The 23,114-nt window shown below is 62.3% G+C and overlaps 4 protein-coding genes across 19 annotated transcripts; 1 reads left to right on the forward strand and 3 right to left on the reverse strand.

The window, feature by feature from the left end:
* Window positions 1-5,182: 5,182 nt before the first annotated feature.
* On the reverse strand, window positions 5,183-6,514 carry LOC128771196 (carabin-like). Its single transcript, XM_053886438.1, has 4 exons — window positions 6,374-6,514; window positions 6,245-6,314; window positions 6,005-6,119; window positions 5,183-5,939 (listed from the first exon to the last, which is right to left on the reverse strand). Exons 1-4 carry the CDS (start codon window positions 6,493-6,495, stop codon window positions 5,818-5,820), a joined length of 429 nt encoding a protein of 142 aa, XP_053742413.1. The 5' UTR covers window positions 6,496-6,514; the 3' UTR covers window positions 5,183-5,817.
* Window positions 6,515-6,596: 82 nt separating this feature from the next.
* LOC128771416 (TBC1 domain family member 14-like) lies at window positions 6,597-7,688 on the reverse strand. Its single transcript, XM_053886835.1, has 5 exons — window positions 7,544-7,688; window positions 7,250-7,337; window positions 7,073-7,180; window positions 6,799-6,961; window positions 6,597-6,733 (listed from the first exon to the last, which is right to left on the reverse strand). The coding sequence occupies exons 1-5, from the start codon at window positions 7,657-7,659 to the stop codon at window positions 6,597-6,599; spliced, it is 612 nt and encodes a 203-aa protein (XP_053742810.1). The 5' UTR covers window positions 7,660-7,688.
* On the reverse strand, window positions 7,687-12,738 carry LOC128770885 (olfactomedin-like protein 3). 13 transcript variants are annotated; one of them, XM_053885837.1, is made up of 8 exons: window positions 11,333-12,738; window positions 10,993-11,096; window positions 10,741-10,931; window positions 9,002-9,108; window positions 8,754-8,939; window positions 8,518-8,698; window positions 8,297-8,452; window positions 7,687-8,235 (listed from the first exon to the last, which is right to left on the reverse strand). In XM_053885837.1, the coding sequence occupies exons 1-8, from the start codon at window positions 11,591-11,593 to the stop codon at window positions 7,973-7,975; spliced, it is 1,449 nt and encodes a 482-aa protein (XP_053741812.1). In that variant the 5' UTR covers window positions 11,594-12,738; the 3' UTR covers window positions 7,687-7,972. The 13 variants fall into 13 exon arrangements, with proteins under 13 accessions (XP_053741812.1, XP_053741806.1, XP_053741807.1 ...); XM_053885841.1 differs by having other exon boundaries at window positions 7,986-8,235; window positions 8,297-8,456; window positions 9,002-9,105; XM_053885840.1 differs by having other exon boundaries at window positions 7,986-8,235; window positions 8,297-8,456.
* A 1,259-nt stretch (window positions 12,739-13,997) lies between these two features.
* LOC128771103 (synaptotagmin-9-like) lies at window positions 13,998-22,495 on the forward strand. Of its 4 annotated transcripts, XM_053886248.1 has the most exons (8): window positions 14,002-15,067; window positions 17,721-17,896; window positions 18,200-18,417; window positions 18,482-19,022; window positions 20,538-20,658; window positions 20,719-20,890; window positions 20,951-21,080; window positions 22,074-22,495. In XM_053886248.1, the coding sequence occupies exons 1-8, from the start codon at window positions 14,920-14,922 to the stop codon at window positions 22,143-22,145; spliced, it is 1,578 nt and encodes a 525-aa protein (XP_053742223.1). In that variant the 5' UTR covers window positions 14,002-14,919; the 3' UTR covers window positions 22,146-22,495. The 4 variants fall into 4 exon arrangements, with proteins under 4 accessions (XP_053742220.1, XP_053742221.1, XP_053742222.1 ...); XM_053886246.1 differs by having other exon boundaries at window positions 13,999-15,067; window positions 20,719-21,080; XM_053886247.1 differs by having other exon boundaries at window positions 14,001-15,067; window positions 20,538-20,890.
* Window positions 22,496-23,114: the final 619 nt, after the last annotated feature.

The following is a 23,114-nucleotide window of genomic DNA, read 5'->3' on the forward strand; positions in this document are numbered from 1 at the left end:
GACTGGCAGCTCCAGGCCCGAGGCGCTTCTGTTCGGGCGCTGACTCTCGCTCGGCAAACAAAAGCCGAATCCCCCTGAAGCACGGACCAGGGGAGAATAAAGGCCCTGCATCCGTGGGATCGCAGGCTTCCTGAGCCGCCCCATCCATCACGCTGACAACACACAGCCGGGGTCCACCCGCAGTCACAGGCTGCGACGGAACCCAGGCTCCGCCACAGCCGTTTCTTCTCGACGGGTAATGTTTTCGGCTACGTTTCCCCCTCGCAGCTTGACTTTTCTGCAGGTGACTTGTCATCTCTAGTTTGTGAGGAACATTCGCACGGTTCAAGCTCCAGTTTCTGCCAGTCTTTTCGCAGCAGCACGACACGCCGGGACGTTCTCACCCGATGCGGAGCAGACGGGCGCGGTGCGACGGACTCCCGGTGGAGGCGGAGCGACCAGAGCCGGGCCTGCGGGGCGAGGACCTCTGGAAGGTCAGAACCGATCTGGAGGACACGGAGACGACAGAGCTGAAGAGTGACAGCTGCTGCTCCTGATCTCACCGCTGACGTTGACACCAGTCTGTGCTGGACTGGACGTGTTGACCCAGAAGGGGCTGCGCTGAGGGCCTTCTGGGCCGCTGAGGAGCTTCCCACCACCGTGGCTCTCGCTCACATTCAACACGTCCAACAACAATTCCACAGACAAGTGAGCAGGGTGAGGAGCACAGGCTTCACAGCCAGGCGTCGCATGACTGAGCGCAGCTGCCCAGTGACCACCTGAGGGCCCACCGAACCTGGAGCCCAGCGCGGAGCACCTGGAGACAACAACCCCTCAGCTGAGCTGCCGTGACCCCTGAGGAGGTCAGCGCATCCTCAACAACTTCACAGGAAGGCAGGAGCTGAGAGGAATGACAGGCATGCGGCGCGTGCACCGGGGCTGGTGACCTGATGGAACCCACCGGAATCTTTCTGAAATCCTTCCAGATTGCTGACTCACCGTTTCCTGCCATTCTTTGGGGCCGTCTGGGACCTCGGGGTGACATCCCTGCTGCCCCCCTGCACGCCTCCTCTCTGCTGGCTCCGCCTCCTGCAGCAGTGGGGTTCGGGAGATGAGCCACGGTGCACGTGAACGACCAGACTCCAGGTGTCCAGCTCAGTGAGCGGTGGAGAGCCATGGAGCCAGAGAGCTGCAGATGATGACCTGAGCTGGCCACAGGGAGGCGGAGGTCCACCCAGACGCAGGACAGGAGTGTTTGGTGCTGGTGGGCCGCCTTTTCTCTCCAGCTTTGTTTTGGAGCAGCGAGTCCATGAGGCGGCGCTGAGCCTGCCGCCACACTCGGGTCAGAACTCTTCTGGCTGCAGAGCCTGGTGAGAGAACAGGAGAGGATGAAGAGAAGCGCACGGAGGTCGCACGAAGACAGGAGGAGCCGACCTTGACACACACACACACACCGCTGAGTCTGCACTGCGTTCTGTCTCCGCCGCGCCCCCCCGTGTGTGTGTGTGATGAATGTTATCAGCAGTCCTCCATATTGACTCAGGGGGCAGAAGCAGCCTGCTGGGACAAGCTGCCAACACAAGGAGCGGCTTCTCTCCCTGTGCAGCGCCACCATCAGGAGGTCTGACCAACACTCACCCAGTCCCGTGGACCCCACAAGCCCCGGGCAGCAGGAGTTCGCAGGAGATCGCAGGGCCAGTTATGTAGCCACTAGCCCTGTGGTGCTGTGTCGCGCAGCGAGCGGACACAGCACCACACACACGTGAGGAGGCGAACAACACGGCGCTGAGCTCGGAGGCCCGGGGCCCGCTGGAGCCACCGGCCAGTCGCTCCGCCACTTCCAACCACAGGCGGCTGAGATTCCCCTCGGAACAGTCAATGCACTTCTGAGGGAGTCGCCTTGCTGAGCTCAGGGTGACTGAATGGCGCTGACGCCTGCTTCCTGTTTGGCTGCGAGGGCCACGGGCGGCAGGAAGTGTTGAGGCTTGTCTGAGAGAATCACGTCATAATGACAGAGTGGAACACACACACACACACACACACACACACACACACACACACACACACACACACACACACACACACACACACACACACACACACACACACACACACACACACACACACACACACACACACACACACACACACACACACACACACACACACACACACACCTCTCTCAGACTCCTGCGGCGCTGATCCCAGTCCGGCACCCTCCCGAGCCGCCGGACCCTCCAGCCGAGGCCCGAGCTCTGGAAGAGAGAGACAAACACTGGGGTCACAAGGGTCAATGGCAAATGGCAGACAAGAGGAGAGGTGGCGGCGACGCGGCCTGCGGGCCACATGGGGGCGGCCCGGTCAGTGGGTCCGGTCCTGCTGCCAGACACAGGCGCACCAAGCCACCTGCACTGGTCTTCAGACGCTGCACAACAGCGACAGGCTGCGGCACGTCTGAGTCATGTGACCTTGGTGGATGTTTATAAGAGAGGAAGGTTCGAGGAGGCGACACAACAAGCACACGCTCAGGTGACCTCACCTGCGGTGACTCACCGCGTCTGACTGGAAGGAAAAGAATCAGCGCCAGCCACTTCAGCGCGGACGGTTTCCACTTTGACACGTCTCACCTCCAGCCACAATGAGCAGCTGCCTGCTCCTGAGCGACACAACCCAACGCCACATCCAAGGCTGCTCTGACACGCAGCCAACACAGCGCCCCCTGTTGAGCACCGCAGATATCTGAAGTGTGTGTGTGTGTGCGTGACCTTTGGCAGTGGTGGCACCTCGCGGAGGCCTCACTGGAGCAGGCCTGGAGTGGGCCAGTCCCACCACAGGAGCTGCTCCTGCGACCACGTGGCCGTCAGCGCTGAGGCAAACATCTGGGGGAGAGACGTGGGCTTCACGTGGAACACGCGGCGCCAGCCGAGTCCATCTCACAGCCGACGTGGTCCCACAACGATTCACACTGACAGACCAGGCTCTGATTCCTCCATGAGGTCACACTGGTCACCGCTGCAGGGTCAGAGGTCAGACATGACCCAGACCTGACCCATCAGATGAAGGATCTCAGCCTCCTTTATCTCCGGCACGGCGGCCTGGCTCCTCCAGCACCTGAGGATGAGAGGAGCTGCAGTGGAGACCTCCCTCTGGTGAGAGGCTCTGACCCGGGGCAGGAACCCACACGGAGGTGGAGGGCTGCAGCTGAGGAGGTCCCCGCCCAGGACCTGCCGGAGCCCCCCACACCAGGGGTCACGCTGAACCATCCAGACCTCCAGAAGCTCCGACTCGCTCCCCTCAGCACCAAGCCGACACCGCCGTGACATGAAAAAGGCTCTGGCCCCCAACAATGTGAGGAAATTAGAAGGCAGAGTGACGGGGCCCCGGGGCCCCTCAGGCAGAGACGGAGATGGAGTGGGGGAGGAGGTCACAAGGAACAGAGCAATGAGAGGTCAGAGCCAGGCCCGCAGGTTAGAAGGGCCACATTCTTCAGAGACTGGTCATCTGAGGCTGGGTCGGATCCTTCCCGCTGGAGGCGTGGGACCCACCCAGTCTCACACAGGCCGGACATGAAGGCGGAGCCTCTGTGCGTGCCCTGCGGCGCTGCCACTGCTCCACAGAGCGGTGAGGGCCAGCTCCTCTGGCGCGGGGGGCCACAGCCTGGAGGGACCAGATGACAGGGGCCGCGTCTCCGGCGTGTAGGGCTCCGTCCCTGACCTCTGGAGCTGACCCCACGGAGGTGGCCCTGCCGCCCGGACTCTTGCAGCCTCTCTCCCTCCAAACATCTGCGCTGTTCCAACACACGCCATGACACTCGGCAGGTGCCACGCGACCAGAGCAAGTTGCAGATTGAAGGGCACCTCCGGGTCCAAGGTGAGTGCTGGAGCTGCAGGAATGACAGCAGCCAGCAACAACTGCAAGAGCTTCAGCTGAGCCAGAACAAAGTTCTGCTCAGGACTTGAGGTCAGGGTCATCGTGGCTCCCCGGTGCCTCCATCGCACCACACGTGCCGTACCGTCAGACGCAGCCAGAGGGAGCCGTGCTCCCTGTGACGCAGCAGAAGCAAGAGGAGACCTGCGGATCCCGGGGCACCTCGGAGGACCAACATGGCGCTGAGAGGTTTCCAGTCATCCGAGTCACAGCTCTGAGAGCCACAGCGAGCGGATCAGCCTGCTCCTGCCGCCGGCCCCCGCAGGCCTGTGAACAGGGGTGAGTCAGGCACGCAGGCACGCAGCAGGAGACGGACCGCACCACTCCCCGGTGGGAGCAGAGCCGCCTACGCTGCCGACACCCCGCCGCCACATTCCTGCCGGCCTTTGTGACGGAGGAGGTGCACAGGTGAGACGGAGCTGATACCTGAGAAACCTTCAAACGGCTGCCGCGCCTTGATCAGATCAGCGGAACACTGGTCGGCCACTTGAATGACTTCAGTGTCTGAACAGCGAGCGTGTGTTGTCAGAACCCCACGGTGGGTCACGTGAGTGGCGAGCGCACCCCCCCTCCCCCGAGCCACGCGGCGAGCTCACCTGCTCTCAGGTCGTGCTGGGCGTCGTCCAGGACCAGCTGGCTCATGCAGCGCAGCTCCCAGTCCTGCACCTCGGTGGTCCACAGGGCCGGAACCAGCACCGTGTACTGGGACCTGAGGCCATGACAGAGAGGGAGAGTCAGAGTTTTCAATGAAACATGGAGCCGGAGCTGCCACCAGAAAAAGTTTGGGTTTCACTGGTCGGATCAGCTCATGAGTCGTGACTGAAGAAGAAGAAGATGATGATCAGGGAGCACACTGTGGGCCCGGAGGAAGGGTGGGAGGTGAGCAAGTGACTCCTCCAGCTGAGCGGAGACGAGGATCAGTGGAAGAAAAGAGGGGCAGGCTGGAGAGAGAAGACGGCGCTCCTGACGACACCTGGAGACGATGGTGGACCAGCCCTGTTCTGCTCCCTCAGTGTCGGCCAAGTCTTCTGCGCCGGATCATCCTGCCGGCTGAGCTCAGTCTTCTCAGAGACGCGGTCTTCTACTGCCAGCGCGGTGGCTGCCGACACTCACACAGGACCAAAGTGAATCCAGTCCGACTTGGACTGCACATCCAGGCCGAGGGCCCAGACGGCTCTGGCCCACGGGAGGCGCTGCTGCGTGGCAACGGCGGCTCGCCACCGCCACAGAGCAGGACGTGGACCGGCGGGCGGAGGGGCGCGTGCCAGCTCCAGCTCAAGCATCTCCACCAGAGGAACAAGCCTGGACTCTGCATGATTCAACAGCCACACAGGTGTTGGGACGCCACCAGACTGCCGTGTGTACCAGGGCAGCCCAGCGCCTCACCGCACCCCTCACTTCCTGTTTGGACTGGCCACCGGGGGCAACGTTCCACCTCTGGTGTTCACTTGTGCAGGACCTTCCAGAACACAGTCACGTGGGCTGGACAGCACCAACAAGGACCAGTTCATCTCGTCGGTCTGCGGACACAAACCCAGGGACCCTGCCGAGTTGCCATGACGATGGCTGTGGGCCACCAAAACAGCCGTCTGCGTGACACCTCCACGTCGGGACGCAGGGGCCCGGGCTCTGCAGAAGCAGACTCCAGTCAGAAACATCTCCACCCGGGACTTGCATCTCAGAGGTCGACCAGTGCTGAAGCCCCCGGGCCAGCGCCGACGCTCCCGTCCTGAGACCAGTCCCGCGTCAGAGGCTCCAGTCTCCCGTCACTCTGTGGCCTCAGGCTGAAGAACCCAGGGGCAGACAGCGTCCCAGAGGGGGGCCGCTCCTCTGGAGGACCGGTGGGTCTTCAGCGTCACAGGAGCCAGGTCCTGCTGACCCTGCAGCGCGTGGCAGCACGAATGGATTCACTCACACGTCCACAGGAACGCGCAGCAGCAGAGGCAGCACCGCGCCCTCCTCCCTCTGCTCCATCAGGCGAGACTCCAGCAGGTCAGCGATGGTCAGAGCCGCGTGGAAGAGGGCAGACAGACCTGCAGACAGCAGGTCAGAGCGTCACGCCATGGGCCTCCTCACAAGCAGGCGCCAGTGGGGTTACCGCGCAGGGCGACCAGGTCCCAGATGAGCAGGACCGAGTCCCAGCAGGGCAGCGAGGTGAAGAGACAGAGGAACCACGGCATCACAAAGTGGAAGGGGACGACTCCCAGCGACTCCTGCAGGGAGACGCGCTCAGCAGCCGTTTCAGAGACGCTCTCCGCTCTCCACTCTCCGCGCTCGCGACTGTGCTCGGGCAGAGGAGGCCCTGCTGACGCCGAGCCTCTCTCGGAGCAGGACTCACCAGGTGCTGGGAGAGCTTGGGCTTTCTGTGTCTCAGGAACTGCTCAAACACTCGGACCTGATGTTGGACCCTGGAGGGAGAGAGACCTGGTGTGTGTGGAGTCACCTTCCCGGATCGCTGGTCTCTTACTGGGTGAGCTCCAGGTCAAAGAGCTGGGCCAGGTACTTGGGCTGGTCCAGGAGAGCGGTCAGGGCCCAGAAGGCTTCCTCCTCCCCCAAGTGCATCAGCAGCACAGCAGCAATGTAGGACATGCCTGCGAGTCAGACGGCGGCCTTCAGATCCCGCGCTTCCTCTGAGCGTCTGCACGTCAGCGAGCGAGCGAGCGAGGGCCCGGGGGTGGGCGGGGGTGGGGTCACTCGGTACCTTGGCTGTAGCCGACCCGCGGGTTGTACTTGGCGTAGGCAATGAGAACCCGGAAGAGCTTGGCCTGACCCTCGATGGCTTCCGGACTGTCGCCCATGAGAGAACGGTGGCTGGGAAAGGAGCGCTCTGCCAGAGAGAGGAAGACAGGTGGGCTCTCGGCGGGACTCTTCACTCTGGCGCTGGGGACTCACGTAGGTCCAGAGCCACCTGCCGGAACAGAGCGATGTGGTCCTCGTGGTCGCAGGCCGACGGCGGGAGGTTCTGAGCGTCGCTCAGCGTGGCGATGGCAGATAAGACGCTGTACTCGCTGATGCCCAGGTCCACCAGGCGCTCCCGCACCTCCAGCAGGCATCTCTGTCAGGGAGCACCCACAGCTCAGGTCAGGTCCTCAGAGGTGAAGGACGGCCTGCTTCAGCTTCGGCACCCCACACGGCCAGCGAGGCCTGAGCTGCGCTGGCGTCTCACCTGATAACTGAAGCGGCTGCTCTCCCTCAGGCCGTCCGTGTTCAGAAGACACTTCCACACCCGGCCCCGGAGGCTTGCGGGGACACCCATCCGGATGAAGCGCTCGACCTGGAGACAAGGCGCCGGAGTGAGACGCACGGCGGCAGAGGGGCGCGCGCGCGCGCGCGCGGGCCTCACCTGGCTCCTGCAGATGAAGCTGGAGCCATTCCAGCAGGTGAGCAGCTCACACAGCTCCTTGACCCTGGCCGGGCTCATCTGCGGGGCACTGACACACAAGCGCAGATCCTCAGCGGGAGCTACAGCCCTGCTGGGCGGCAGATCCGGCGGGACTGACGCGCCACAGTGGAGAGAGCTTTTCCTCCAACCAACACCGTCGGCACCAGAAGAGAAGGACATCAGTGGGTGAAGCCAAGGCAAACAGCAGCTCAGACCCGAGGGCGGAGGCGCGCGCGCGCGGCGGCAGGGTCGCACCTGTAATGGTGACACCTGTGCTGAAGCTTCCGCTGCTTCCTGCTGGTCACTGCGAAGCCGAACTCGTCAAAGCACGCGGCTCCGCTGCGCCGCCTGAGCGTGGAGCTCCTCCTCATGGTCCGACCGAGGCTTCCGGCCCGTTCAGTGGGTCAAATCTCCGGCGGGAGCCCAGCCAGTGGGCGGGCCTTCCGGTGCAGTGGGGGGCGGGACCTTTGGCCTCTAGTTCAGAGACATACGAGCCGCGACGTCTTATTCCCGCCAACATAATGTCCTCTGTCGGGACTCATAACGTTTTCTGGCTGTGATTCGACTGGTCACGTGCGTGTTCACGCGCAGCTCCGAGTGTCGCACGGTCGACGGAGCCTGCGTTCATAGTGTGAAAGGTCTGACAGCTCGCAGCAACGTCACACCCGGCATCGGACCTTGCGATCATTCCCAGTGATTCAGGCAGCCGAGCAAAGGTTTATTGTTGAGCAACAAGCTGAAGCCACCGCAGAGCTGCGGGGACAGAGGCGCCACTCTGGCCCGGTGGTCAGCCGCCAGCGGGCTGCGCAAGGTTCCGGCGCGTCTCCACCTGGTACACGGTCTGGTAGCCGTCGTCCCAGGTGAAGAGCTGCTGGTCGCCGGGGTGGTAGCTGAGGCTGCTGTGGCTGGTGTAGCGCTTGGGGAAGAACCGGACGGGAGTCTCCCCGCTGCAGAGAGGGGACAGCTTTGACCTGGGAGACACCAGAGGAGCCTGACCTTTCCACTCGCCTGCCAAGGGTGTGGTGGATGTCGTAGACGCACTGGACGGCGGAGCGCCCGCCGTGACGCGAGTTGTAGACCACGTAGAGAGTCCCGCAGATGAGGAAGGCTCCCTCTGCGTCGCGGCTCTGGCACGGCGTGTCCCACGTGAGCTCCACGGCCAGGCTGGCTGGGGAGGAGGCACAGACAGGCTGCTGCGTCTTCACGGGGGAGAAACGACGTCGACCCACCTTTGTCCAGCTTGGTCAGAATCAGGTTCCCAGCGTAGTCCGGGTCAGCGTGAAGCACCCACAGGCCCAGCTGGTCCACGGCCAAGTGCAGGTAGGTGTCGGGGTTCAGGCCGTAGACAGGGAGGCGCCCGGCCCCGGGAAGCAGGGCGCTGTCCACCACGCCGCCGCTCTCCAGAGACACCTGCAGGAGGCAGCGGGGAGTAGCAGCCTTCGCAGCGTGAGCTTGAGGATCGGACCTTGAGGATCTGGTTGGGGGTGTCGGCCTTGTGGTAGAAGAGGAAGCCGCCGTAGACCACGTGGCCGGTGCCCTGCCAGGACGCGGGCAGCTGGAGGACTCTGGGTGGGGGGGTGGCGCTGCTGAAGCTCTGCAGGGAGCCGAACTCCAGCAGCGTGTGGTTCCGGACGCCGCTCAGCAGGTAGATCTGCAAGACACGGCCAGCGGCTCAACGCTGCGGCCTGAGAGGGCCGTCCATTCATCTCTGACCTTCTGGGAGCCTGCTGTCGGGTCCTTGAACCAGGATCCAGAAACGTCTCCCGTCTTCTTCACGATCTTCAGGGACTTGATCTGACTCAGCGCCACGCTGCAGTCTGCTGGAGACAAGACACTCCACAGGTTACCAGCGGATCGGGGCCTTCGGCGGAGACAGGGCCGGAGCAGGTGAGAGAGTCCGCCTCGCAGGAGGGGTCAGAGGTCAGCTGGGAGGCGGACGTGAGGAGCCGTGCTCCGTGTCAGCCTCCCAGCTGACCTCTGCTGAGTCACTCAAGGTCTCAATTTTCAAATGTTGTTTTCTTTCTGTTCTTTCCACATGAAATACAATTCATACACATACTTCATTTTCCCTCTTTTCTGATTTCCACTCTGATCCACGCTGGCCCTTTGTTTGAACTTAGTCTTCTATCCCACCTCACCCCTCCCTCACCCCTTCCTCACCCCACCTCACCCCTCCCTCACCCCTTCCTCACCACTTCCTCACCCCTCCTACACCCCTTTCTCACCCCTCCTTCACCCCTCCCTCACCCCTCCCTCACCCCTCCATCACTCCGTCATCACCCCTCCTTCACCCCCACCTCACCCCTTCCTCACCCCTCCATCACTCCGTCATCACCCCTCCTTCACCCCTCCCTCACCCCTCCTTCACCCCACCTCACCCCTCCCTCACCCCTTCCTCACCCCACCTCACCCCTCCCTCACCCCTTCCTCACCACTTCCTCACCCCTCCTACACCCCTTTCTCACCCCTCCTTCACCCCTCCCTCACCCCTCCATCACTCCGTCATCACCCCTCCTTCACCCCCACCTCACCCCTTCCTCACCCCTCCATCACTCCGTCATCACCCCTCCTTCACCCCCACCTCACCCCTCCCTCACCCCTCCTTCACCCCCACCTCACCCCTCCCTCACCCCTCCATCACCCCTCCTTCACCCCCACCTCACCCCTCCCTCACCCCTCCATCACTCCGTCATCACCCCTCCTTCACCCCTCCTTCACCCCCACCTCACCCCTCCTTCACCCCCACCTCACCCCTCCTTCACCCCTTCCTCACCCCTCCTTCACCCCTCCCTCACCCCTCCATCACTCCGTCATCACCCCTCCTTCACCCCCACCTCACCCCTTCCTCACCCCTCCATCACTCCGTCATCACCCCTCCTTCACCCCCACCTCACCCCTCCCTCACCCCTCCTTCACCCCCACCTCACCCTCCCTCACCCCTCCATCACCCCTCCTTCACCCCCACCTCACCCCTCCCTCACCCCTCCATCACTCCGTCATCACCCCTCCTTCACCCCTCCTTCACCCCCACCTCACCCCTCCTTCACCCCCACCTCACCCCTCCTTCACCCCTTCCTCACCCCTCCCTCACCCCTCCATCACTCCGTCATCACCCCTCCTTCACCCCCACCTCACCCCTCCTTCACCCCCACCGCACCCCGTCCTCACCCCTTCCTCACCCCTCCATCACCCGTCCTCACCACTTCCTCACCCCTCCTACACCCCTTTCTCACCCCTCCATCACCCGTCCTCACCCCTTCCTCGCCCCTCCATCACTTCAACAAACGTCTACCCTTCCTTGACACTGACAGGAACGTGGATCGGAGCAGACCCTCCCGACTCAGTTGTGTCATGTCCCTGTTGAAGAGTTGTGGGCATGAACACGCGAACACGTGGGTGTGGTCAAGCGCGTGGCGCGAGGCTCCTCCCGCGGCGGGGCCCGGGGTCCTCACCGCTCTGCAGCTGGAGCTTGGCCCTGTTCTGGATCAGCTCCAGCTCGGCCGCCTGGATCTGCTGCTCCAGCAGAGCCTCCTCCATCTGGATGTCGGACGACAGCGGGATCTTCTTCTCCAGGTACTCCAGCTCCCGCTCCACTCGGTCCACCCGGGCCGACACGCCGTCCACCTGGCTCCTGACCTCTGACCTGTAGAGACACGCCGGCTCAGCTCACGTCGGCCGTCAGCGCGACCCATCCAGGAACCCACTGGAGGACGTGGACCGTGGACCGGTGCGCGCGCACCTGGGAGGACAGGTCGTAGGTCGTCTGCGTGAGGCGGGCCGTGTTCTGCTCGCAGCGGCTCAGGCGCTCCTGAGGACAGACAGAGGGGAGGAGGTGGAGAGAAAGGCGCGCTGCACACGTCGCAGCCAGATGAGCGAGTGAAGCAGCTGGGCCACGTGGAAGTGGAGGCCTCACAGGGAGCGGAGGAATTCACTCATTCATGCAGCTCAGCGTCCAGGAGGGGCAGCTGAGCACAGGCCAGAGGCCTGGCAGCGAAGCACACATGGAACACACGTGAACTCAGAGTTGCTCCCACACGTCCTCACCTCCATCTGGAGCAGTCTTCTCTCCAGGTACTGGATGATGAAGGAGTCCTGACCCGGGCTCTGGCTCCGGACTGGGCTGCAGGTCAGACAGAGGGCCAGCAGGAGGATAAAGGACCGATCCATGTTCGGAACCGGCTCGACCCAGTCTGATCCAGACTCACTTCTGTCATCTGTTCCAGCTGCAGAGAGGTTCTGATCCAAGTGAGGAACAGTCCATCCTCCCTCCCCCACCCTTCCTGACCCGGGTCTCATCTGTGGCATGACTTCACCAGCAGAACCCTGTGAGGTCCAGATGGGAGGAGTCTCAGCGCTGAGAGCGAAGCCAGTGAAAGGTCCTGACTCACTGCCGTCCACTTCACCGTCCTCTGTTAAGAGACCAGCTCAGTTTAGCAACAGCTGCAGTCATGTGACTTGTCGTGTGTGTGTGTGGTCGATGCTGCGAGTACGGGCATCCTCCACTGGGTGGCAGCAGAGATCAAGGCAGGACCGTCACCCTCTCACACATGGAGGAGGGCTTCCTGTCAAGTGCTCCATGAATGGTCACCTGGAAGTGCTGCTCACGCCGGGCCGGTCCAGTCACCACCTGAGACCAGGACCTCAGATCCTTCTTCAGACCATGTGACCTGTGAGTCAGATCCAGTTGAACCGCCGTGATGAAGCCTGTGTGTGCAGGGGGTCGGGGGTCACCCACATGTTCCACCGCTGTGGCCCTCGTCTCTGTGAGGACCCGCGGTGCGGTCCTGTTGAAGATGAGAAGACCCCAGAGCAGCCTCACTCCTCCTGAACTGGCCTCTTCTTCTCCTCCATCCACTGAACTCTGAAGGTTCTGACCTGTTTTCCAGATCCTTCCATGAGCGTCAAACCTTTTTCCTTCCACATTTCTGCCCTTTAACCTTCTGTCTCTTCAGACATACCTGGTGCTGCGGAGGGAGTGGAGGCACACTCTTGAAATGCCACCTGAAACAGGACAAAAGAGTGGAAGTGAAGGCGCTGCCCTGGACTCAGGAGCGGAGACGGAGCAGGACAGAGGCTGGAGCTTGCACTGGTGGTGGCGCCGCAGAAGGTTCCGTCTCTGCAGCAGGTGGTGGCTTCAGTTCCCAGGGCAGTGAAGCTCCGAGGCGGAACATCAGGACGAAAGCATGGGGTGGGCTGGTGTGTCGTGACGGCCCCGGCCTCACACCATCCATCTTTCATGCGACCTACTTCTGCGTGGCCCCCACAGAGGAGACGCCCGTCACTTCCATTCATTAAGTTGTTGTGATGAGTCAGCACTTTCATCAATTAATGAAGCACTGCTGAGGCTTCCCAGAGGGATCTGACACGTGCACGCACGCACGCACGCCCCCACCTCCTCCGCGCTCTTCCTGAGCCCCGCCCACCCTGCCACGATTGGTCAGGGGGAAACGGCTGACAGCCACGTCGGCGCCACACTTGGGGGGTGGAATCTGGGCGGGGTCACAGCCGCACAGGAGGCGGAGTCAGGCCTGCTGCGACGTCGCTCTGGCCTTCGCTCTGCTCCGACAGTGCAAGAACCTCAAGTTGAGAAGTTGAGACCTCAACACTTTGCAGCCAAGACAGACCCCTGCTGGTCCGCCGAGCGCCGCCCAGCTGAGACTCCTCGTCTGATTCCAAAGGACACAGGTTCCTCACCGTCTGTGGGAGGTTCCCGCTGGCACTTTTTCAAACTTCATTCAGTGACTTCTACTTGTCTTTTCTGACGCCTGGCCACCTGGTGTCAGCAGGTGTGGAGCGCTCCCCTCCACCCTGGTGACGCCCAGAGAGCTCCACTCATCTGCAGCCGCCGTAGCTTAGCAACCTCTGCCAGAAGAAGAGATGACGCTGATGAAGGCCGCTTCTCCACAGAGGCAGGTGCCCCCTGCTGACCGGCGGCAGTAGCAAGAGCAGCGCTCTGCCAGTGACTGCCACCAGGAGGTGGAGAGTGTCAGTGGGAGACGGAGGGGCCGGGCCCTCGGGGAGATGAAGGTCAGAGCCACCCGCGGCCTGTGAGCAGCCCAGCCTGGACCGAGCCGGCCCTCTCTCGAGGCCTGCGACTGTGGCGGGAGGGGCTCCGGCTCTTCCTCCGCTCCTCTGGAATCTCTTCTGCCTTCTTCTTCACCCATGACCTCGTTTTTGTGTCTCCACCATGGCTCGCTGTTGCTAGGCGACCAGATCCCCCACACTTCTGGGCCCGTTGTCATGAACTAACACGTCGGCAGGATGTCACCTGACGACGGTGGCGCTGACGTAGGTGAAGGTGACAAGGAGGTGTGGGGTCGGACGCTCCGTCTGTGCAGAGAGGTGTTGATGCTGGAGGAGAGGAGCTCCAGCCAGAGAAGGTCATCTGCCTCAGGCGTGGCAGCAGAGAGACGGGGAAGAGAGGCTCCTCTCACCTCAGCCGCGGGACCGGGCCCCTCACTGCCGACCTGGGACGGACGTCAGCGTCGCAGATGTTTGAGCTGAGATCACAACGTTCTCTTCTCCCTCGCTGGTTTCCACGGTCACGTCCTGACTTCAGACCAGCTCTGAGGAAACCAAACGAATGGAGCTCCAGAACAGACGGCCTCTGTGGCCCCGGCAGCTGGGCCCCGGGGGGACAGAGGGCCAGTGTCTGGCAGGTGCGGCGGCAGATGAGGGAAGAACAAAGAAGATGCAGAGCCGCGTCCCACCTCAGACCCGCAGCATCACGACTGAGTGAGAGGGAAGGTTCGGCTCTCCGTGTTTGCAAGTCAGTCTGGGGGTGAGGAGGTCCTCGCTGAAGGTCACGGGTTCGACTCCTGCAGGGGCTGAGACTTCATTACTTTTGTGTATAGGAAACAAACGTGCGCTCGCTCATGAGAGCCGAGCTGACATTTGCACAGCGCTGGTGTGTAAGCTGAGACACGGAGGAGGAGGAGGAGGAGGAGGAGGAGGAACTTCCCGCTCCTCTCGCTGCTCAGAGAGAGAGAGTGAGAGAGAGAGCAAAGCCAGCTGACGGAGGAGCGCGCCTCCATTCAGGAGCCGAGGCTGCAGAGCGTGAGTCCAGGCGCCAACTTTCACTCGCCACTCTCTCCAGTCCAGCGGAACCGAGCTGAGTAGTGTCCAGATCCAGATCCAGATCCAGAGTCCAGAGTCCAGAGTCCAAATCCAGAGTCCAGATCCAGACCCAGAGTCCAGACCCAGAGTCCAGATCCAGATCCAGATCCAGATCCAGATCCAGAGTCCAGATCCAGATCCAGAGTCCAGAGTCCAGAGTCCAGATCCAGATCCAGATCCAGAGTCTAGGCTCCAGGCTCCAGGGTCCAGGCTCCAGGGTCCAGGCTCCAGGCTCCAGGCTCCAGGCTCCAGGCTCCAGGGTCCAGTCTCCAGGCTCCAGGCTCCAGGGTCCAGGGTCCAGTCTCCAGGCTCCAGGCTCCAGTCTCCAGGGTCCAGGCTCCAGGGTCCAGGGTCCAGTCTCCAGGCTCCAGGGTCCAGTCTCCAGGGTCCAGGCTCCAGGGTCCAGGCTCCAGGGTCCAGTCTCCAGGGTCCAGGCTCCAGGCTCCAGGGTCCAGCCCAGGGCGTGAGCGGCGTCAGCAGGACTGGCCGAGCAGACAGGAGGATGCTGGAGGGCAATGCCTGCAGAAGCAGAGGATGAGATCTGTCGAAAGGCGCTGGAGCTGCTCTCTGACCTCTGCTCCAGGGGAGAGGTCCAGGACGACAGCTGCCTGGACTTCATCTACTACTTCCGGGACTTGGCCAGACCTCGCTACACGGACTCAGGTCAGGACCGCCTCTTGCCTCGTTCTAGTCCGGGCGCTCCAGGTCACGTGACCTTCGGTGTCGACGTGCTTGTCGGGTGCAGTTCTGACGTGACTCGGCTCCAGGTGTCGATCGCTCAGAACAAGCATGCGGGGGGTGGTGTGGTGTTCCGGTTCGTCCAGTTCCGTTTGACTTTTGCTCACTCTCGCACGGAGCAGAGCGCCCCCCACTGACCATCTGCATGTGAGGAAGTGCGGCGCTGTCAGGGCTAATGGGGTCCAGCGCTGGTGCAGCGTGTGAGAGCTGCCTCTCAACAATGGCTCATTAAAGTTGGATGAAGGGTGGAAGCGAGCCGAGCTTCCCCTGAGGAGCTCTGACCCACTTCCTCTTGTATTAGCGCTCGCAACACACACGCACAGTTCGATGGCACCATCCAAACATGGCCGCTCCGGCGAGAGGCTGCAGTCACATGACCCCCCGAGCTTCAGCTGTCAGAAGGCTCCGGGCCTCTGCAGCTCCCCCTCCCACCTCTCAGGCGTCTGACACCACAGTGGGGGCGTCACCCCCCTCTCACACACCTGAGAACGCTCCAGAGTGGGACCACGCTCTTGCAGGTCGCCAGTCACGTGACCTCAGCCGAGCTTGACCCACAGACAGCAGAGGCCCCCGGCGCTCCGATGTGCTCCCTCTGACACCAAGTCTGCGGCGCTAGAGTGTTGCAGAGTCGCCGTGAAGCGCTGCTCCACCTCCGGCCCAACACTGACAGTTCTGACAGAGGGATTTAGTCCGACCTCAGCCTCAGATTCGGGCTGCAACAGAGCCCTGATCCACGGGCCAACTCCGCTCCAGACTGGGCTGAGTCCCAGCTCCTTCCTTCACCCAGGGCTCAGAGCCAGGGGCCTGTCCTGCAGGAACGTCCTCGGACTGTGGAGGGCGAGCGTCTTCAGGAGCCACTCTGGGCCTCCTCATCCAGAGGCAGGAGCCGGGCCAGGCTCAGCTGGAGGAAGCTGCCTCCTCAGCGGAGCTCCAGAACAGCGGGACGCGCCCCAGGTTGAGACCTCGGCGGGTGGTCACATGTCGGCTTGGCTCCTGCCTGTTGCCAGGCAACACACGTGGAGAGCCGCCGCCGATCTTCAGTGATGAGGCAACAAAGCCAATGGCCCTGTGCCGGCCCACGTCCTCACCAGTCACGCTTCCCCTCCTCCGGCAAATGAAGTTAGGAAGGACCATCTGCCGGCCTCCCCCGGGGGGAGCCGCCGGCCCGCGACCTTTTCACCGCCGCCGCCGCCGCCTCGTATTGAGCCGGCCGGGGGCGTGGCTCCCGCCACACTGGCGCCGCCGCCATCTGCCCACACCTTTCTGCCGCCTCAGGCTCCTCCTCCAAACTTGGCCTCTCTTTGTCAGCGACTTTCTCGTCTGCTGACTCAGCGCCTCCTGCAGGGCAGCTGCAGAAACGTTAGCACCGAGGCCCAACCTGTGGAGGAGACGTCAGCTGCGCAAAGTGTCTGAGGAAGAAAGACCAAGGTCTGCTCAGAATAAACAGAAAGAAGTTGGGAAGCTCAGCTGAAAACAGTCCTGACGCCCGGAACCTTCTCCCACCACGGTCGCCCCCAAACATTGGCTGCTTCTAAATACACGCTGGCGTCCTAGTGTTGGGTCACAGACAGGTCAGTGTCAAGGTCAACGCCTCTTCAGCCCCAGAGGGTGCAGGTCAGTTGGGTTGGGAAACATAGTGACCTGTGGTCCACACGCCAGACACCTGGACTGGACTGGACCTGCAGAGTGAGGAGGAGGAGGAGGAGGAGGAGGAGGAGGAGGAAGAAGAGGAGGAGAGGAGGAGGAGATGAGAGGAGAGGAGGAGAGGAGGAGAGGAGAGGAGGAGAGGAGAGGAGGAGAGGAGAGGAGAGGAGAGGAGAGAAGAGGAGAGGAGGAGAGGAGGAGAGGAGGAGAGGAGGAGAGGAGAGGAGGAGAGGAGAGGAGGAAGAGGAGGAGGAGGAGGAAGAGGAGGAAAAAGAGGAGGAGGAGGAGAGGAGGAGGAGAGGAGGAGGAGGAGGAGAGGAGGAGAGGAGAGGAGGAGGAGAGGAGAGGAGGAGAGGAGAGGAGGAGGAGGAGGAGAGGAGAGGAGGAGAGGAGGAGAGGAGGAGAGGAGAGGAGGAGGAGGAGGAGGAGAGGAGGAGGAGGAGGAGAGGAGGAGAGGAGAGGAGGAGGAGAGGAGAGGAGGAGGAGAGGAGGAGAGGAGAGGAGGAGGAGAGGAGAGGAGGAGAGGAGAGGAGGAGGAGGAGGAGAGGAGAGGAGGAGAGGAGGAGAGGAGGAGAGGAGAGGAGGAGGAGGAGGAGGAGAGGAGGAGGAGAGGAGAGGAGGAGAGGAGGAGAGGAGAGGAGGAGGAGAGGAGGAGGAGGAGGAGAGGAGGAGAGGAGAGGAGGAAGAGGAGGAGGAGGAGGAAGAGGAGGAAGAAGGGAAGAGAAGGAGCGGGAGGAGGAGGAAGAGAAGGAGGAGGGGGTGTTGAGGAGGAGGAGGAGGAAGAGGTGATGTGATGCCAAAGGTCGATGTGTTGTGAGAGTCACATTGAATCTGTTGCTTTCAAATAGAGAGAGAGAGAGAAGCCAAGTGAGGCGACAGACTGAGAGGAAGCGAGTCACTGCCGCGCTCTGACTCTGCCTGTGTCCGGCTGCAGATGTGTCGGTCAGCCTCCTGTCCCTGCTGGTCACCACCTGTGGACTCGCTCTCTTCGGCGTCTCGCTCTTCGTCTCATGGAAGCTCTGCTGGCTGCCGCTCACCGGCCGCTTCTTCCCCGACATCCTGAAGGGGGCGCACTTCCTGGGAGGGGACCAACAGCCCGTCCTCACAGAGGTGAGTCACAGCAGAGCAGGTGCAGCGAGTCTCCTGCGGGTGTGGGCAGTTCAGGACTCGAGCACTCGTTGACGACCTCAGGTCGAGTGAAGGACCTGGGGGTCGCGTCGACGTGTTTCAGCGAGTCACGCTGAATAACTCCCGTGAGAACATCTGAGTCAGCAAAGAGCCAAATGACTCGCGTTAACTCCGAACGCCTCACGGAGAGTCACGAGCCAGACAGTCTGAGACTCGAAGCGTGTGAGGTCAACATGACTGGAGCTTCTGGTTTAGCCTCACCAGAGTCTCATCACGTGACCTCAGGTGGACGGCGAGGAGCGCGAGTTCAGCGAGGACGGCTGCGTCAAGGAGCCGCCCGGAGCCACCATGGCGGTGACCGTCCCCGAGTCGGCCCTGAAGATCAGCCACACGTCGCCCGACATCCCGCTGGAGGCGCAGGCCACGGTGGAGCGCTACCAGCCGCACACGCTGGCCCGAGACCGGGTCCAGAGGCAGACCACCGAGCCCACCTCCTCCGTCCGGTCAGTAGAGTCCCGGACCGCCGGGCACCGGCGCGGCACCTGACCCGCTTGGCTTCTGTTGCAGTCACAACTCCATCCGGCGCCAGATGAACCTGTCCGATCCGGACTTTAACCCGGCTCAGTTCCAGCGGCAGGACTCCCTGTCGGGTCTGGGCCGGATCAAGCCGGAGCTGTACAAGCAGCGGTCGGTGGACGGCGAGGACGGGCGGCGCAGCGACAGCTGCGGCCGCCTCAACTTCATCCTCAAGTTCGACTTCGACCTGGAGCAGCTGATCGTGAAGATCCACAGCGCGCTGGACCTGCCGGCCAAGGACTTCTCCGGAACCTCAGACCCCTATGTGAAGATCTACCTGCTGCCCGACCGCAAAACCAAGCACCAGACCAAGGTGCACCGCAAGACTCTCAACCCGCTGTTCGACGAGGTCTTCCTGTTCCCGGTGGCGTACGCCGAGCTCTCCGGCCGCAAGCTGCACTTCAGCGTCTACGACTTCGACCGCTTTTCCCGCCACGACTTGATCGGACAGGTGGTGGTCGACAACTTCCTGGACCTGAACGACTTCCCGCGTGAGACCAAGCTGTGCCGGGACATCCAGTACGTGACGTCGGTGAGATGCCCCGCCCTCAGACCACTCCCTCCCTACAACTCACTTTCAGGGACCAAACATGAGCCATTTCGGCCGCACCAAGTCGTCCCTAGGTTCAGGAAAAGTAGCCGAGTCCTGAGCTCAGACGAGTCCGGGCTCGTCACAGCTATCAGTGACTGGGGTGGACTCCATCTGGAGGACTCGTCGGCGGAGACATGGAAAGATACTTAGAGCCTGTTAAAGTTTGATGACTCGACCCAGATCCTCCGACCGAGTGCCGACAGATCCCCAGCGCCGCAGGCTGCGTCCCGTGTCACTCACTCCCGGCCCCTCGCTGACTCGGGTCCGTCTCAAGCGGCCCGATGCTGCGGCTGACGAGAGGACGGAGCGACTCTCGCCGGCTGGTTTTCACCTCAACTGACCTGAAGCCAAGTCTCCTCAGTCAGTTCAGCCACTTGTTTAGACAGCTCCAGGTCAGTATCCACATGGCTGACTGGTGACTTGTCACTTGTGCTCCTCCCACTGGAGCCTCTCTGGACCAGCTCCCGGGCCGTTCTGGGTCAGAACTGACCCTGGAGAGACCCGAACCTCTCTCAACGTCCGCCAAGCAGGTTGAGCTCCAGCTGGAGCCTCAACCTCCCGACTTCCTGGGGCTCCGACCCAAACAGCTCCGATGTGGGTCAGTGATCGGTGTACTGTCGCCAGAGGGAGGAGGAAGAGGAGAGGAGAGGAGAGGAGAGGAGAGGAGGAGAGGAGGAGGAGGAGGAGGAGGAGGAGAGGAGGAGGAGGAGAGGAGGAGAGGAGAGGAGAGGAGAGGAGAGGAGAGGAGAGGAGAGGAGAGGAGGAGGAGGAGAGTAGAGGAGAGGAGAGGAGGAAGAGGAGAGGAGGAGGAGAGGAGAGGAGAGGAGAGGAGGAGGAGGAGAGTAGAGGAGAGGAGAGAAGGAGGAGGAGAGGAGAAGAGGAAGAGGAGAGGAGAGGAGAGGAGGAGGAGGAGAGGAGAGGAGAGGAGGAGAGAAGGAGGAGGAGAGGAGTAGAGAAGGAGGAGGAGAGGAGAGGAGAGGAGAGGAGGAGAGGAGGAGGAGGAGAGGAGAGGAGGAGAGAAGGAGGAGGAGAGGAGAGGAGGAGGAGAGGAGGAGAGGAGAGGAGGAGAGGAGGAGATGAGGAGAGGAGAGGAGGAGAGGAGAGGAGGAGGAGAGGAGGAGAGGAGAGGAGGAGGAGAGGAGGAGGAGAGGAGGAAGAGGAGAGGAGGAGGAGGAGAAGAGAGGAGGAGGAGAGGAGTAGAGAAGGAGGAGGAGAGTAGAGGAGAGGAGAGGAGGAAGAGGAGAGGAGGAGGAGAGGAGGAGGAGGAGAGGAGAGGAGGAGGAGAGGAGAGGAGAGGAGAGAGGAGGAGGAGAGCTGCGCAGCGTGTCTCCTAACCACACCATGGCGCTGCTCCCCCCCCTGCTGTGACCTGTCGTGAACCCTCAGTGGACCCTTGTGGTTGTCCATCCTCCTGCTGGTCATAATGTTTCAGCCAGCGTGTGTGACCGTCTGCAGGACAACGTGGACCTGGGCGAGCTGATGTTCTCACTGTGCTACCTGCCCACGGCCGGGCGACTCACCATCACCATGATCAAAGCCAGGAACCTGAAAGCCATGGACATCACCGGGGCCTCGGGTGAGTGGGGGGGCCGGGGCCCGGGGCCGGACGCTCCTGAGCTCCGTGTGTCTCCTACAGATCCCTACGTCAAGGTGTCGCTGATGTGCGAGGGCCGGCGGCTGAAGAAGCGCAAGACGTCCACCAAGCGCAACACGCTGAACCCGGTCTACAACGAGGCCGTGGTGTTCGACGTGCCGCCAGAGAACATCCACCAGATCAGCCTGCTCATCGCCGTCATGGACTACGACCGGTCCGCCCGCCCGCCGCCTGGCCTCGGCCCGCCGGGACTCACCTGCGCTTCTGTTGACAGGGTCGGACACAACGAGGTGATCGGCGTGTGCCGGGTCGGCACCGAGGCCGAGACCCTGGGCCGGGACCACTGGAGCGAGATGCTGACCTATCCGCGGAAACCCATCGCTCACTGGCACCCTCTGCTGGAGGTAACGCACGCGCTCGCGGCCCTCGCTTCCGTCGTGAGGTTCTCGCCGTGATTCCAAACCTTTCCCCGGTCTCTCACCATTTCGGTGAGGTTTGGCCAGCGTCTCCCGCGTGTCCGGTCCGTCCGGCTGAAGCACTTGGGTGGGAGAGTCCTGGGACGGCGGCGATGAGCCGGAGGCTCCAGAGGAAGGCAGCGCCTCCTTCCTCCTCCTTCCTCCTCACCGTTGACAGAGAGCAGTTACACAACAGCCCTCGACACGTTGGGCTACAACAAAGAGCTGCCGCTCACAGATGCTTCTATTTCTGACGCTGCGGCCCACACACACACACACACACTCGGAGGCAGAGCAGCGGCTGTTTTGGTTCCTGCTAATGTGGAGATAAACAGGTCAGCTGGCTCTGGAGCGCCGCCCTGTTGGTGCAGCACCGTGCCACCCTCCAGCAGACGTCCCGGCCCAGAGAGTCCGGGCACCAGTCACAGGAAGTGATGGAGTCTCCCGCTGCTGGAGGATGAGGCGCCCCTCCTGAGGACCACCCTCCACCCTCCACATGAGCTGAAGCTCAGGACACCTCCTGCAGCTGCTGAGAGATGCAGCCGGAGCAGCTCTGCACACCCCTCACACACACACACACAGAGTCTCTTCTGACTCCTCCATTAGCTGAGACTCGGCAGCTCCAGCAGAGAAGCAGCTAATGGCTTGTTGTGTTCCACACACATGCGTGTCTCTCCTGCCTGGTGAGGACCTCTCATGACCCTTTCCCCGGCCACGGCTCATCTGAGCCACACTGGAATCCAGTTATTTCCTCCTCAAATTCAGGCTGAACCTTGTGGGGACCAGCAGAACAGGCCAAAATAAGGCAAACTCGGCCCCTCAAGAAAAGATGGGCCAGCTCTCTCACAATGATGAGTGTTCTGTCTGGGTCTCTCCTGGACGACTCAGCTTGAGGCCCCAGGCAGAGAAGATGGCTTGATGGCTGCTGTGGTGTGTCTGCAGTGGGACGGAGCAGCTGGGACTGGAAGCCAGGGGGGGTCCACCAACTCCCTGAAGACGCCCCCCTCACCCTGAGCCCGCCGGGACGTGCCGTCGGCGTCTTCCGTCTCCGTTCACCGGCTCACCTTTCTCTCCTCAGCCGTGTGTGTGTGTGTGTGTGTGTGTGTTGGGGTCCCCGCAGGAGCAGGAAGAGCGGTGGCTTCACCCTCCGCTCCAGGTCCAGGCGGAGGCTCCGGTCTGAAGCCTGTCCAGGCTGGCAGCTGACAGCACGTGCCGCGGCTCCCACAGGTCCACTTCCTGTTGCCGCTCCAGTGCATGCTCCATCTTTGTTGTTCAGGCTGCACGTCGTGTCGTGAGCACCAGAGGTGGCGCCGCCGCCGCCGCGCTCCTCCTCCCACCTGTCGCTAATAAACATGTACATACAAGGGCCCGTGTGAGGACCTGAGTTAGCACCACGCTCGCGCCGCCGCGTCTCTCTCTCGCTCTGTCCTCGTGGGGACCGCTCATAAGCCTAGCTGCACACACACACATCTGACCCCCGTTACCATGACAACCAGTCCGGTTGAAGATTCAAAGGCGGCACTTGGTCTCAGTGGTGAAACGCTGGAGGAACCAGAGCAGGACCCCACCCTGAACTGACCAGATGTAAAGGTCTGATCTGCAACTCACCTCCACACGGAAGCTGCGCCTGCGTCACCTGAGTGGGGAACTCCCGCCCAGGAGGCCACGTGCTCTCGCGCCTGTCACCGAGTCTCTACTGCCACCTGCTGGTGAAGCTCCGAGGAAAGCGAGTTTGTGTGGGGGGGGGGGACACGTCTCCGCTCGCTCCGCCCTCTTCACACCCGCCTGCTTGGTGGCGCCACCTCGTGTGACGTATAGCGCCCCCTGGTGGCGCCGCTGCACAGTCGCGAGCTGTGACGTCACCGTGCACCTCCCAGTGACACGGAAGAGGAGCGGAGGGGGCGGACTGGAGACGCTGACACCGCACCTGACTTTATTGAAAAACTGTCATGACCGATTGAGAAATACAAAAAAGCAAAGGTT

This window comes from Synchiropus splendidus, chromosome 14, assembly GCF_027744825.2.
Source record: "Synchiropus splendidus isolate RoL2022-P1 chromosome 14, RoL_Sspl_1.0, whole genome shotgun sequence".
NCBI classification, from domain to species: Eukaryota; Metazoa; Chordata; class Actinopteri; order Syngnathiformes; family Callionymidae; genus Synchiropus; species Synchiropus splendidus.

Coding starts and splice junctions, on each gene's coding strand:
- LOC128771196 (XM_053886438.1), bottom strand. CDS start 6,495: ATGTCCTACATTGCTGCTGTGCTGCTGATGCACTTGGGGGAGGAGGAA. Junction 6,315..6,373: donor TTTGACCTGGAGCTCACCCA/GTAAGAGACCAG, acceptor CTCTCCCTCCAG/GGTCCAACATCAGGTCCGAG. Junction 6,120..6,244: donor CCAAGCTCTCCCAGCACCTG/GTGAGTCCTGCT, acceptor GTCTCCCTGCAG/GAGTCGCTGGGAGTCGTCCC.
- LOC128770885 (XM_053885831.1), bottom strand. CDS start 11,593: ATGCCACAGATGAGACCCGGGTCAGGAAGGGTGGGGGAGGGAGGATGG. Junction 10,932..10,992: donor TCCACGGTCCACGTCCTCCA/GTGGGTTCCTGG, acceptor GTGTCTCTACAG/GTCAGAGGTCAGGAGCCAGG. Junction 9,109..10,740: donor CAAGCTCCAGCTGCAGAGCG/GTGAGGACCCCG, acceptor TCTTGTCTCCAG/CAGACTGCAGCGTGGCGCTG.
- LOC128771416 (XM_053886835.1), bottom strand. CDS start 7,659: ATGAGGAGGAGCTCCACGCTCAGGCGGCGCAGCGGAGCCGCGTGCTTT. Junction 7,338..7,543: donor CACAGGTGTCACCATTACAG/GTGCGACCCTGC, acceptor CTTGTGTGTCAG/TGCCCCGCAGATGAGCCCGG. Junction 6,734..6,798: donor GCAGGTGGCTCTGGACCTAC/GTGAGTCCCCAG, acceptor TCTCTCTGGCAG/AGCGCTCCTTTCCCAGCCAC.
- LOC128771103 (XM_053886245.1), top strand. CDS start 14,920: ATGCCTGCAGAAGCAGAGGATGAGATCTGTCGAAAGGCGCTGGAGCTG. Junction 15,068..17,720: donor ACCTCGCTACACGGACTCAG/GTCAGGACCGCC, acceptor GTCCGGCTGCAG/ATGTGTCGGTCAGCCTCCTG. Junction 19,023..20,537: donor ACATCCAGTACGTGACGTCG/GTGAGATGCCCC, acceptor GACCGTCTGCAG/GACAACGTGGACCTGGGCGA.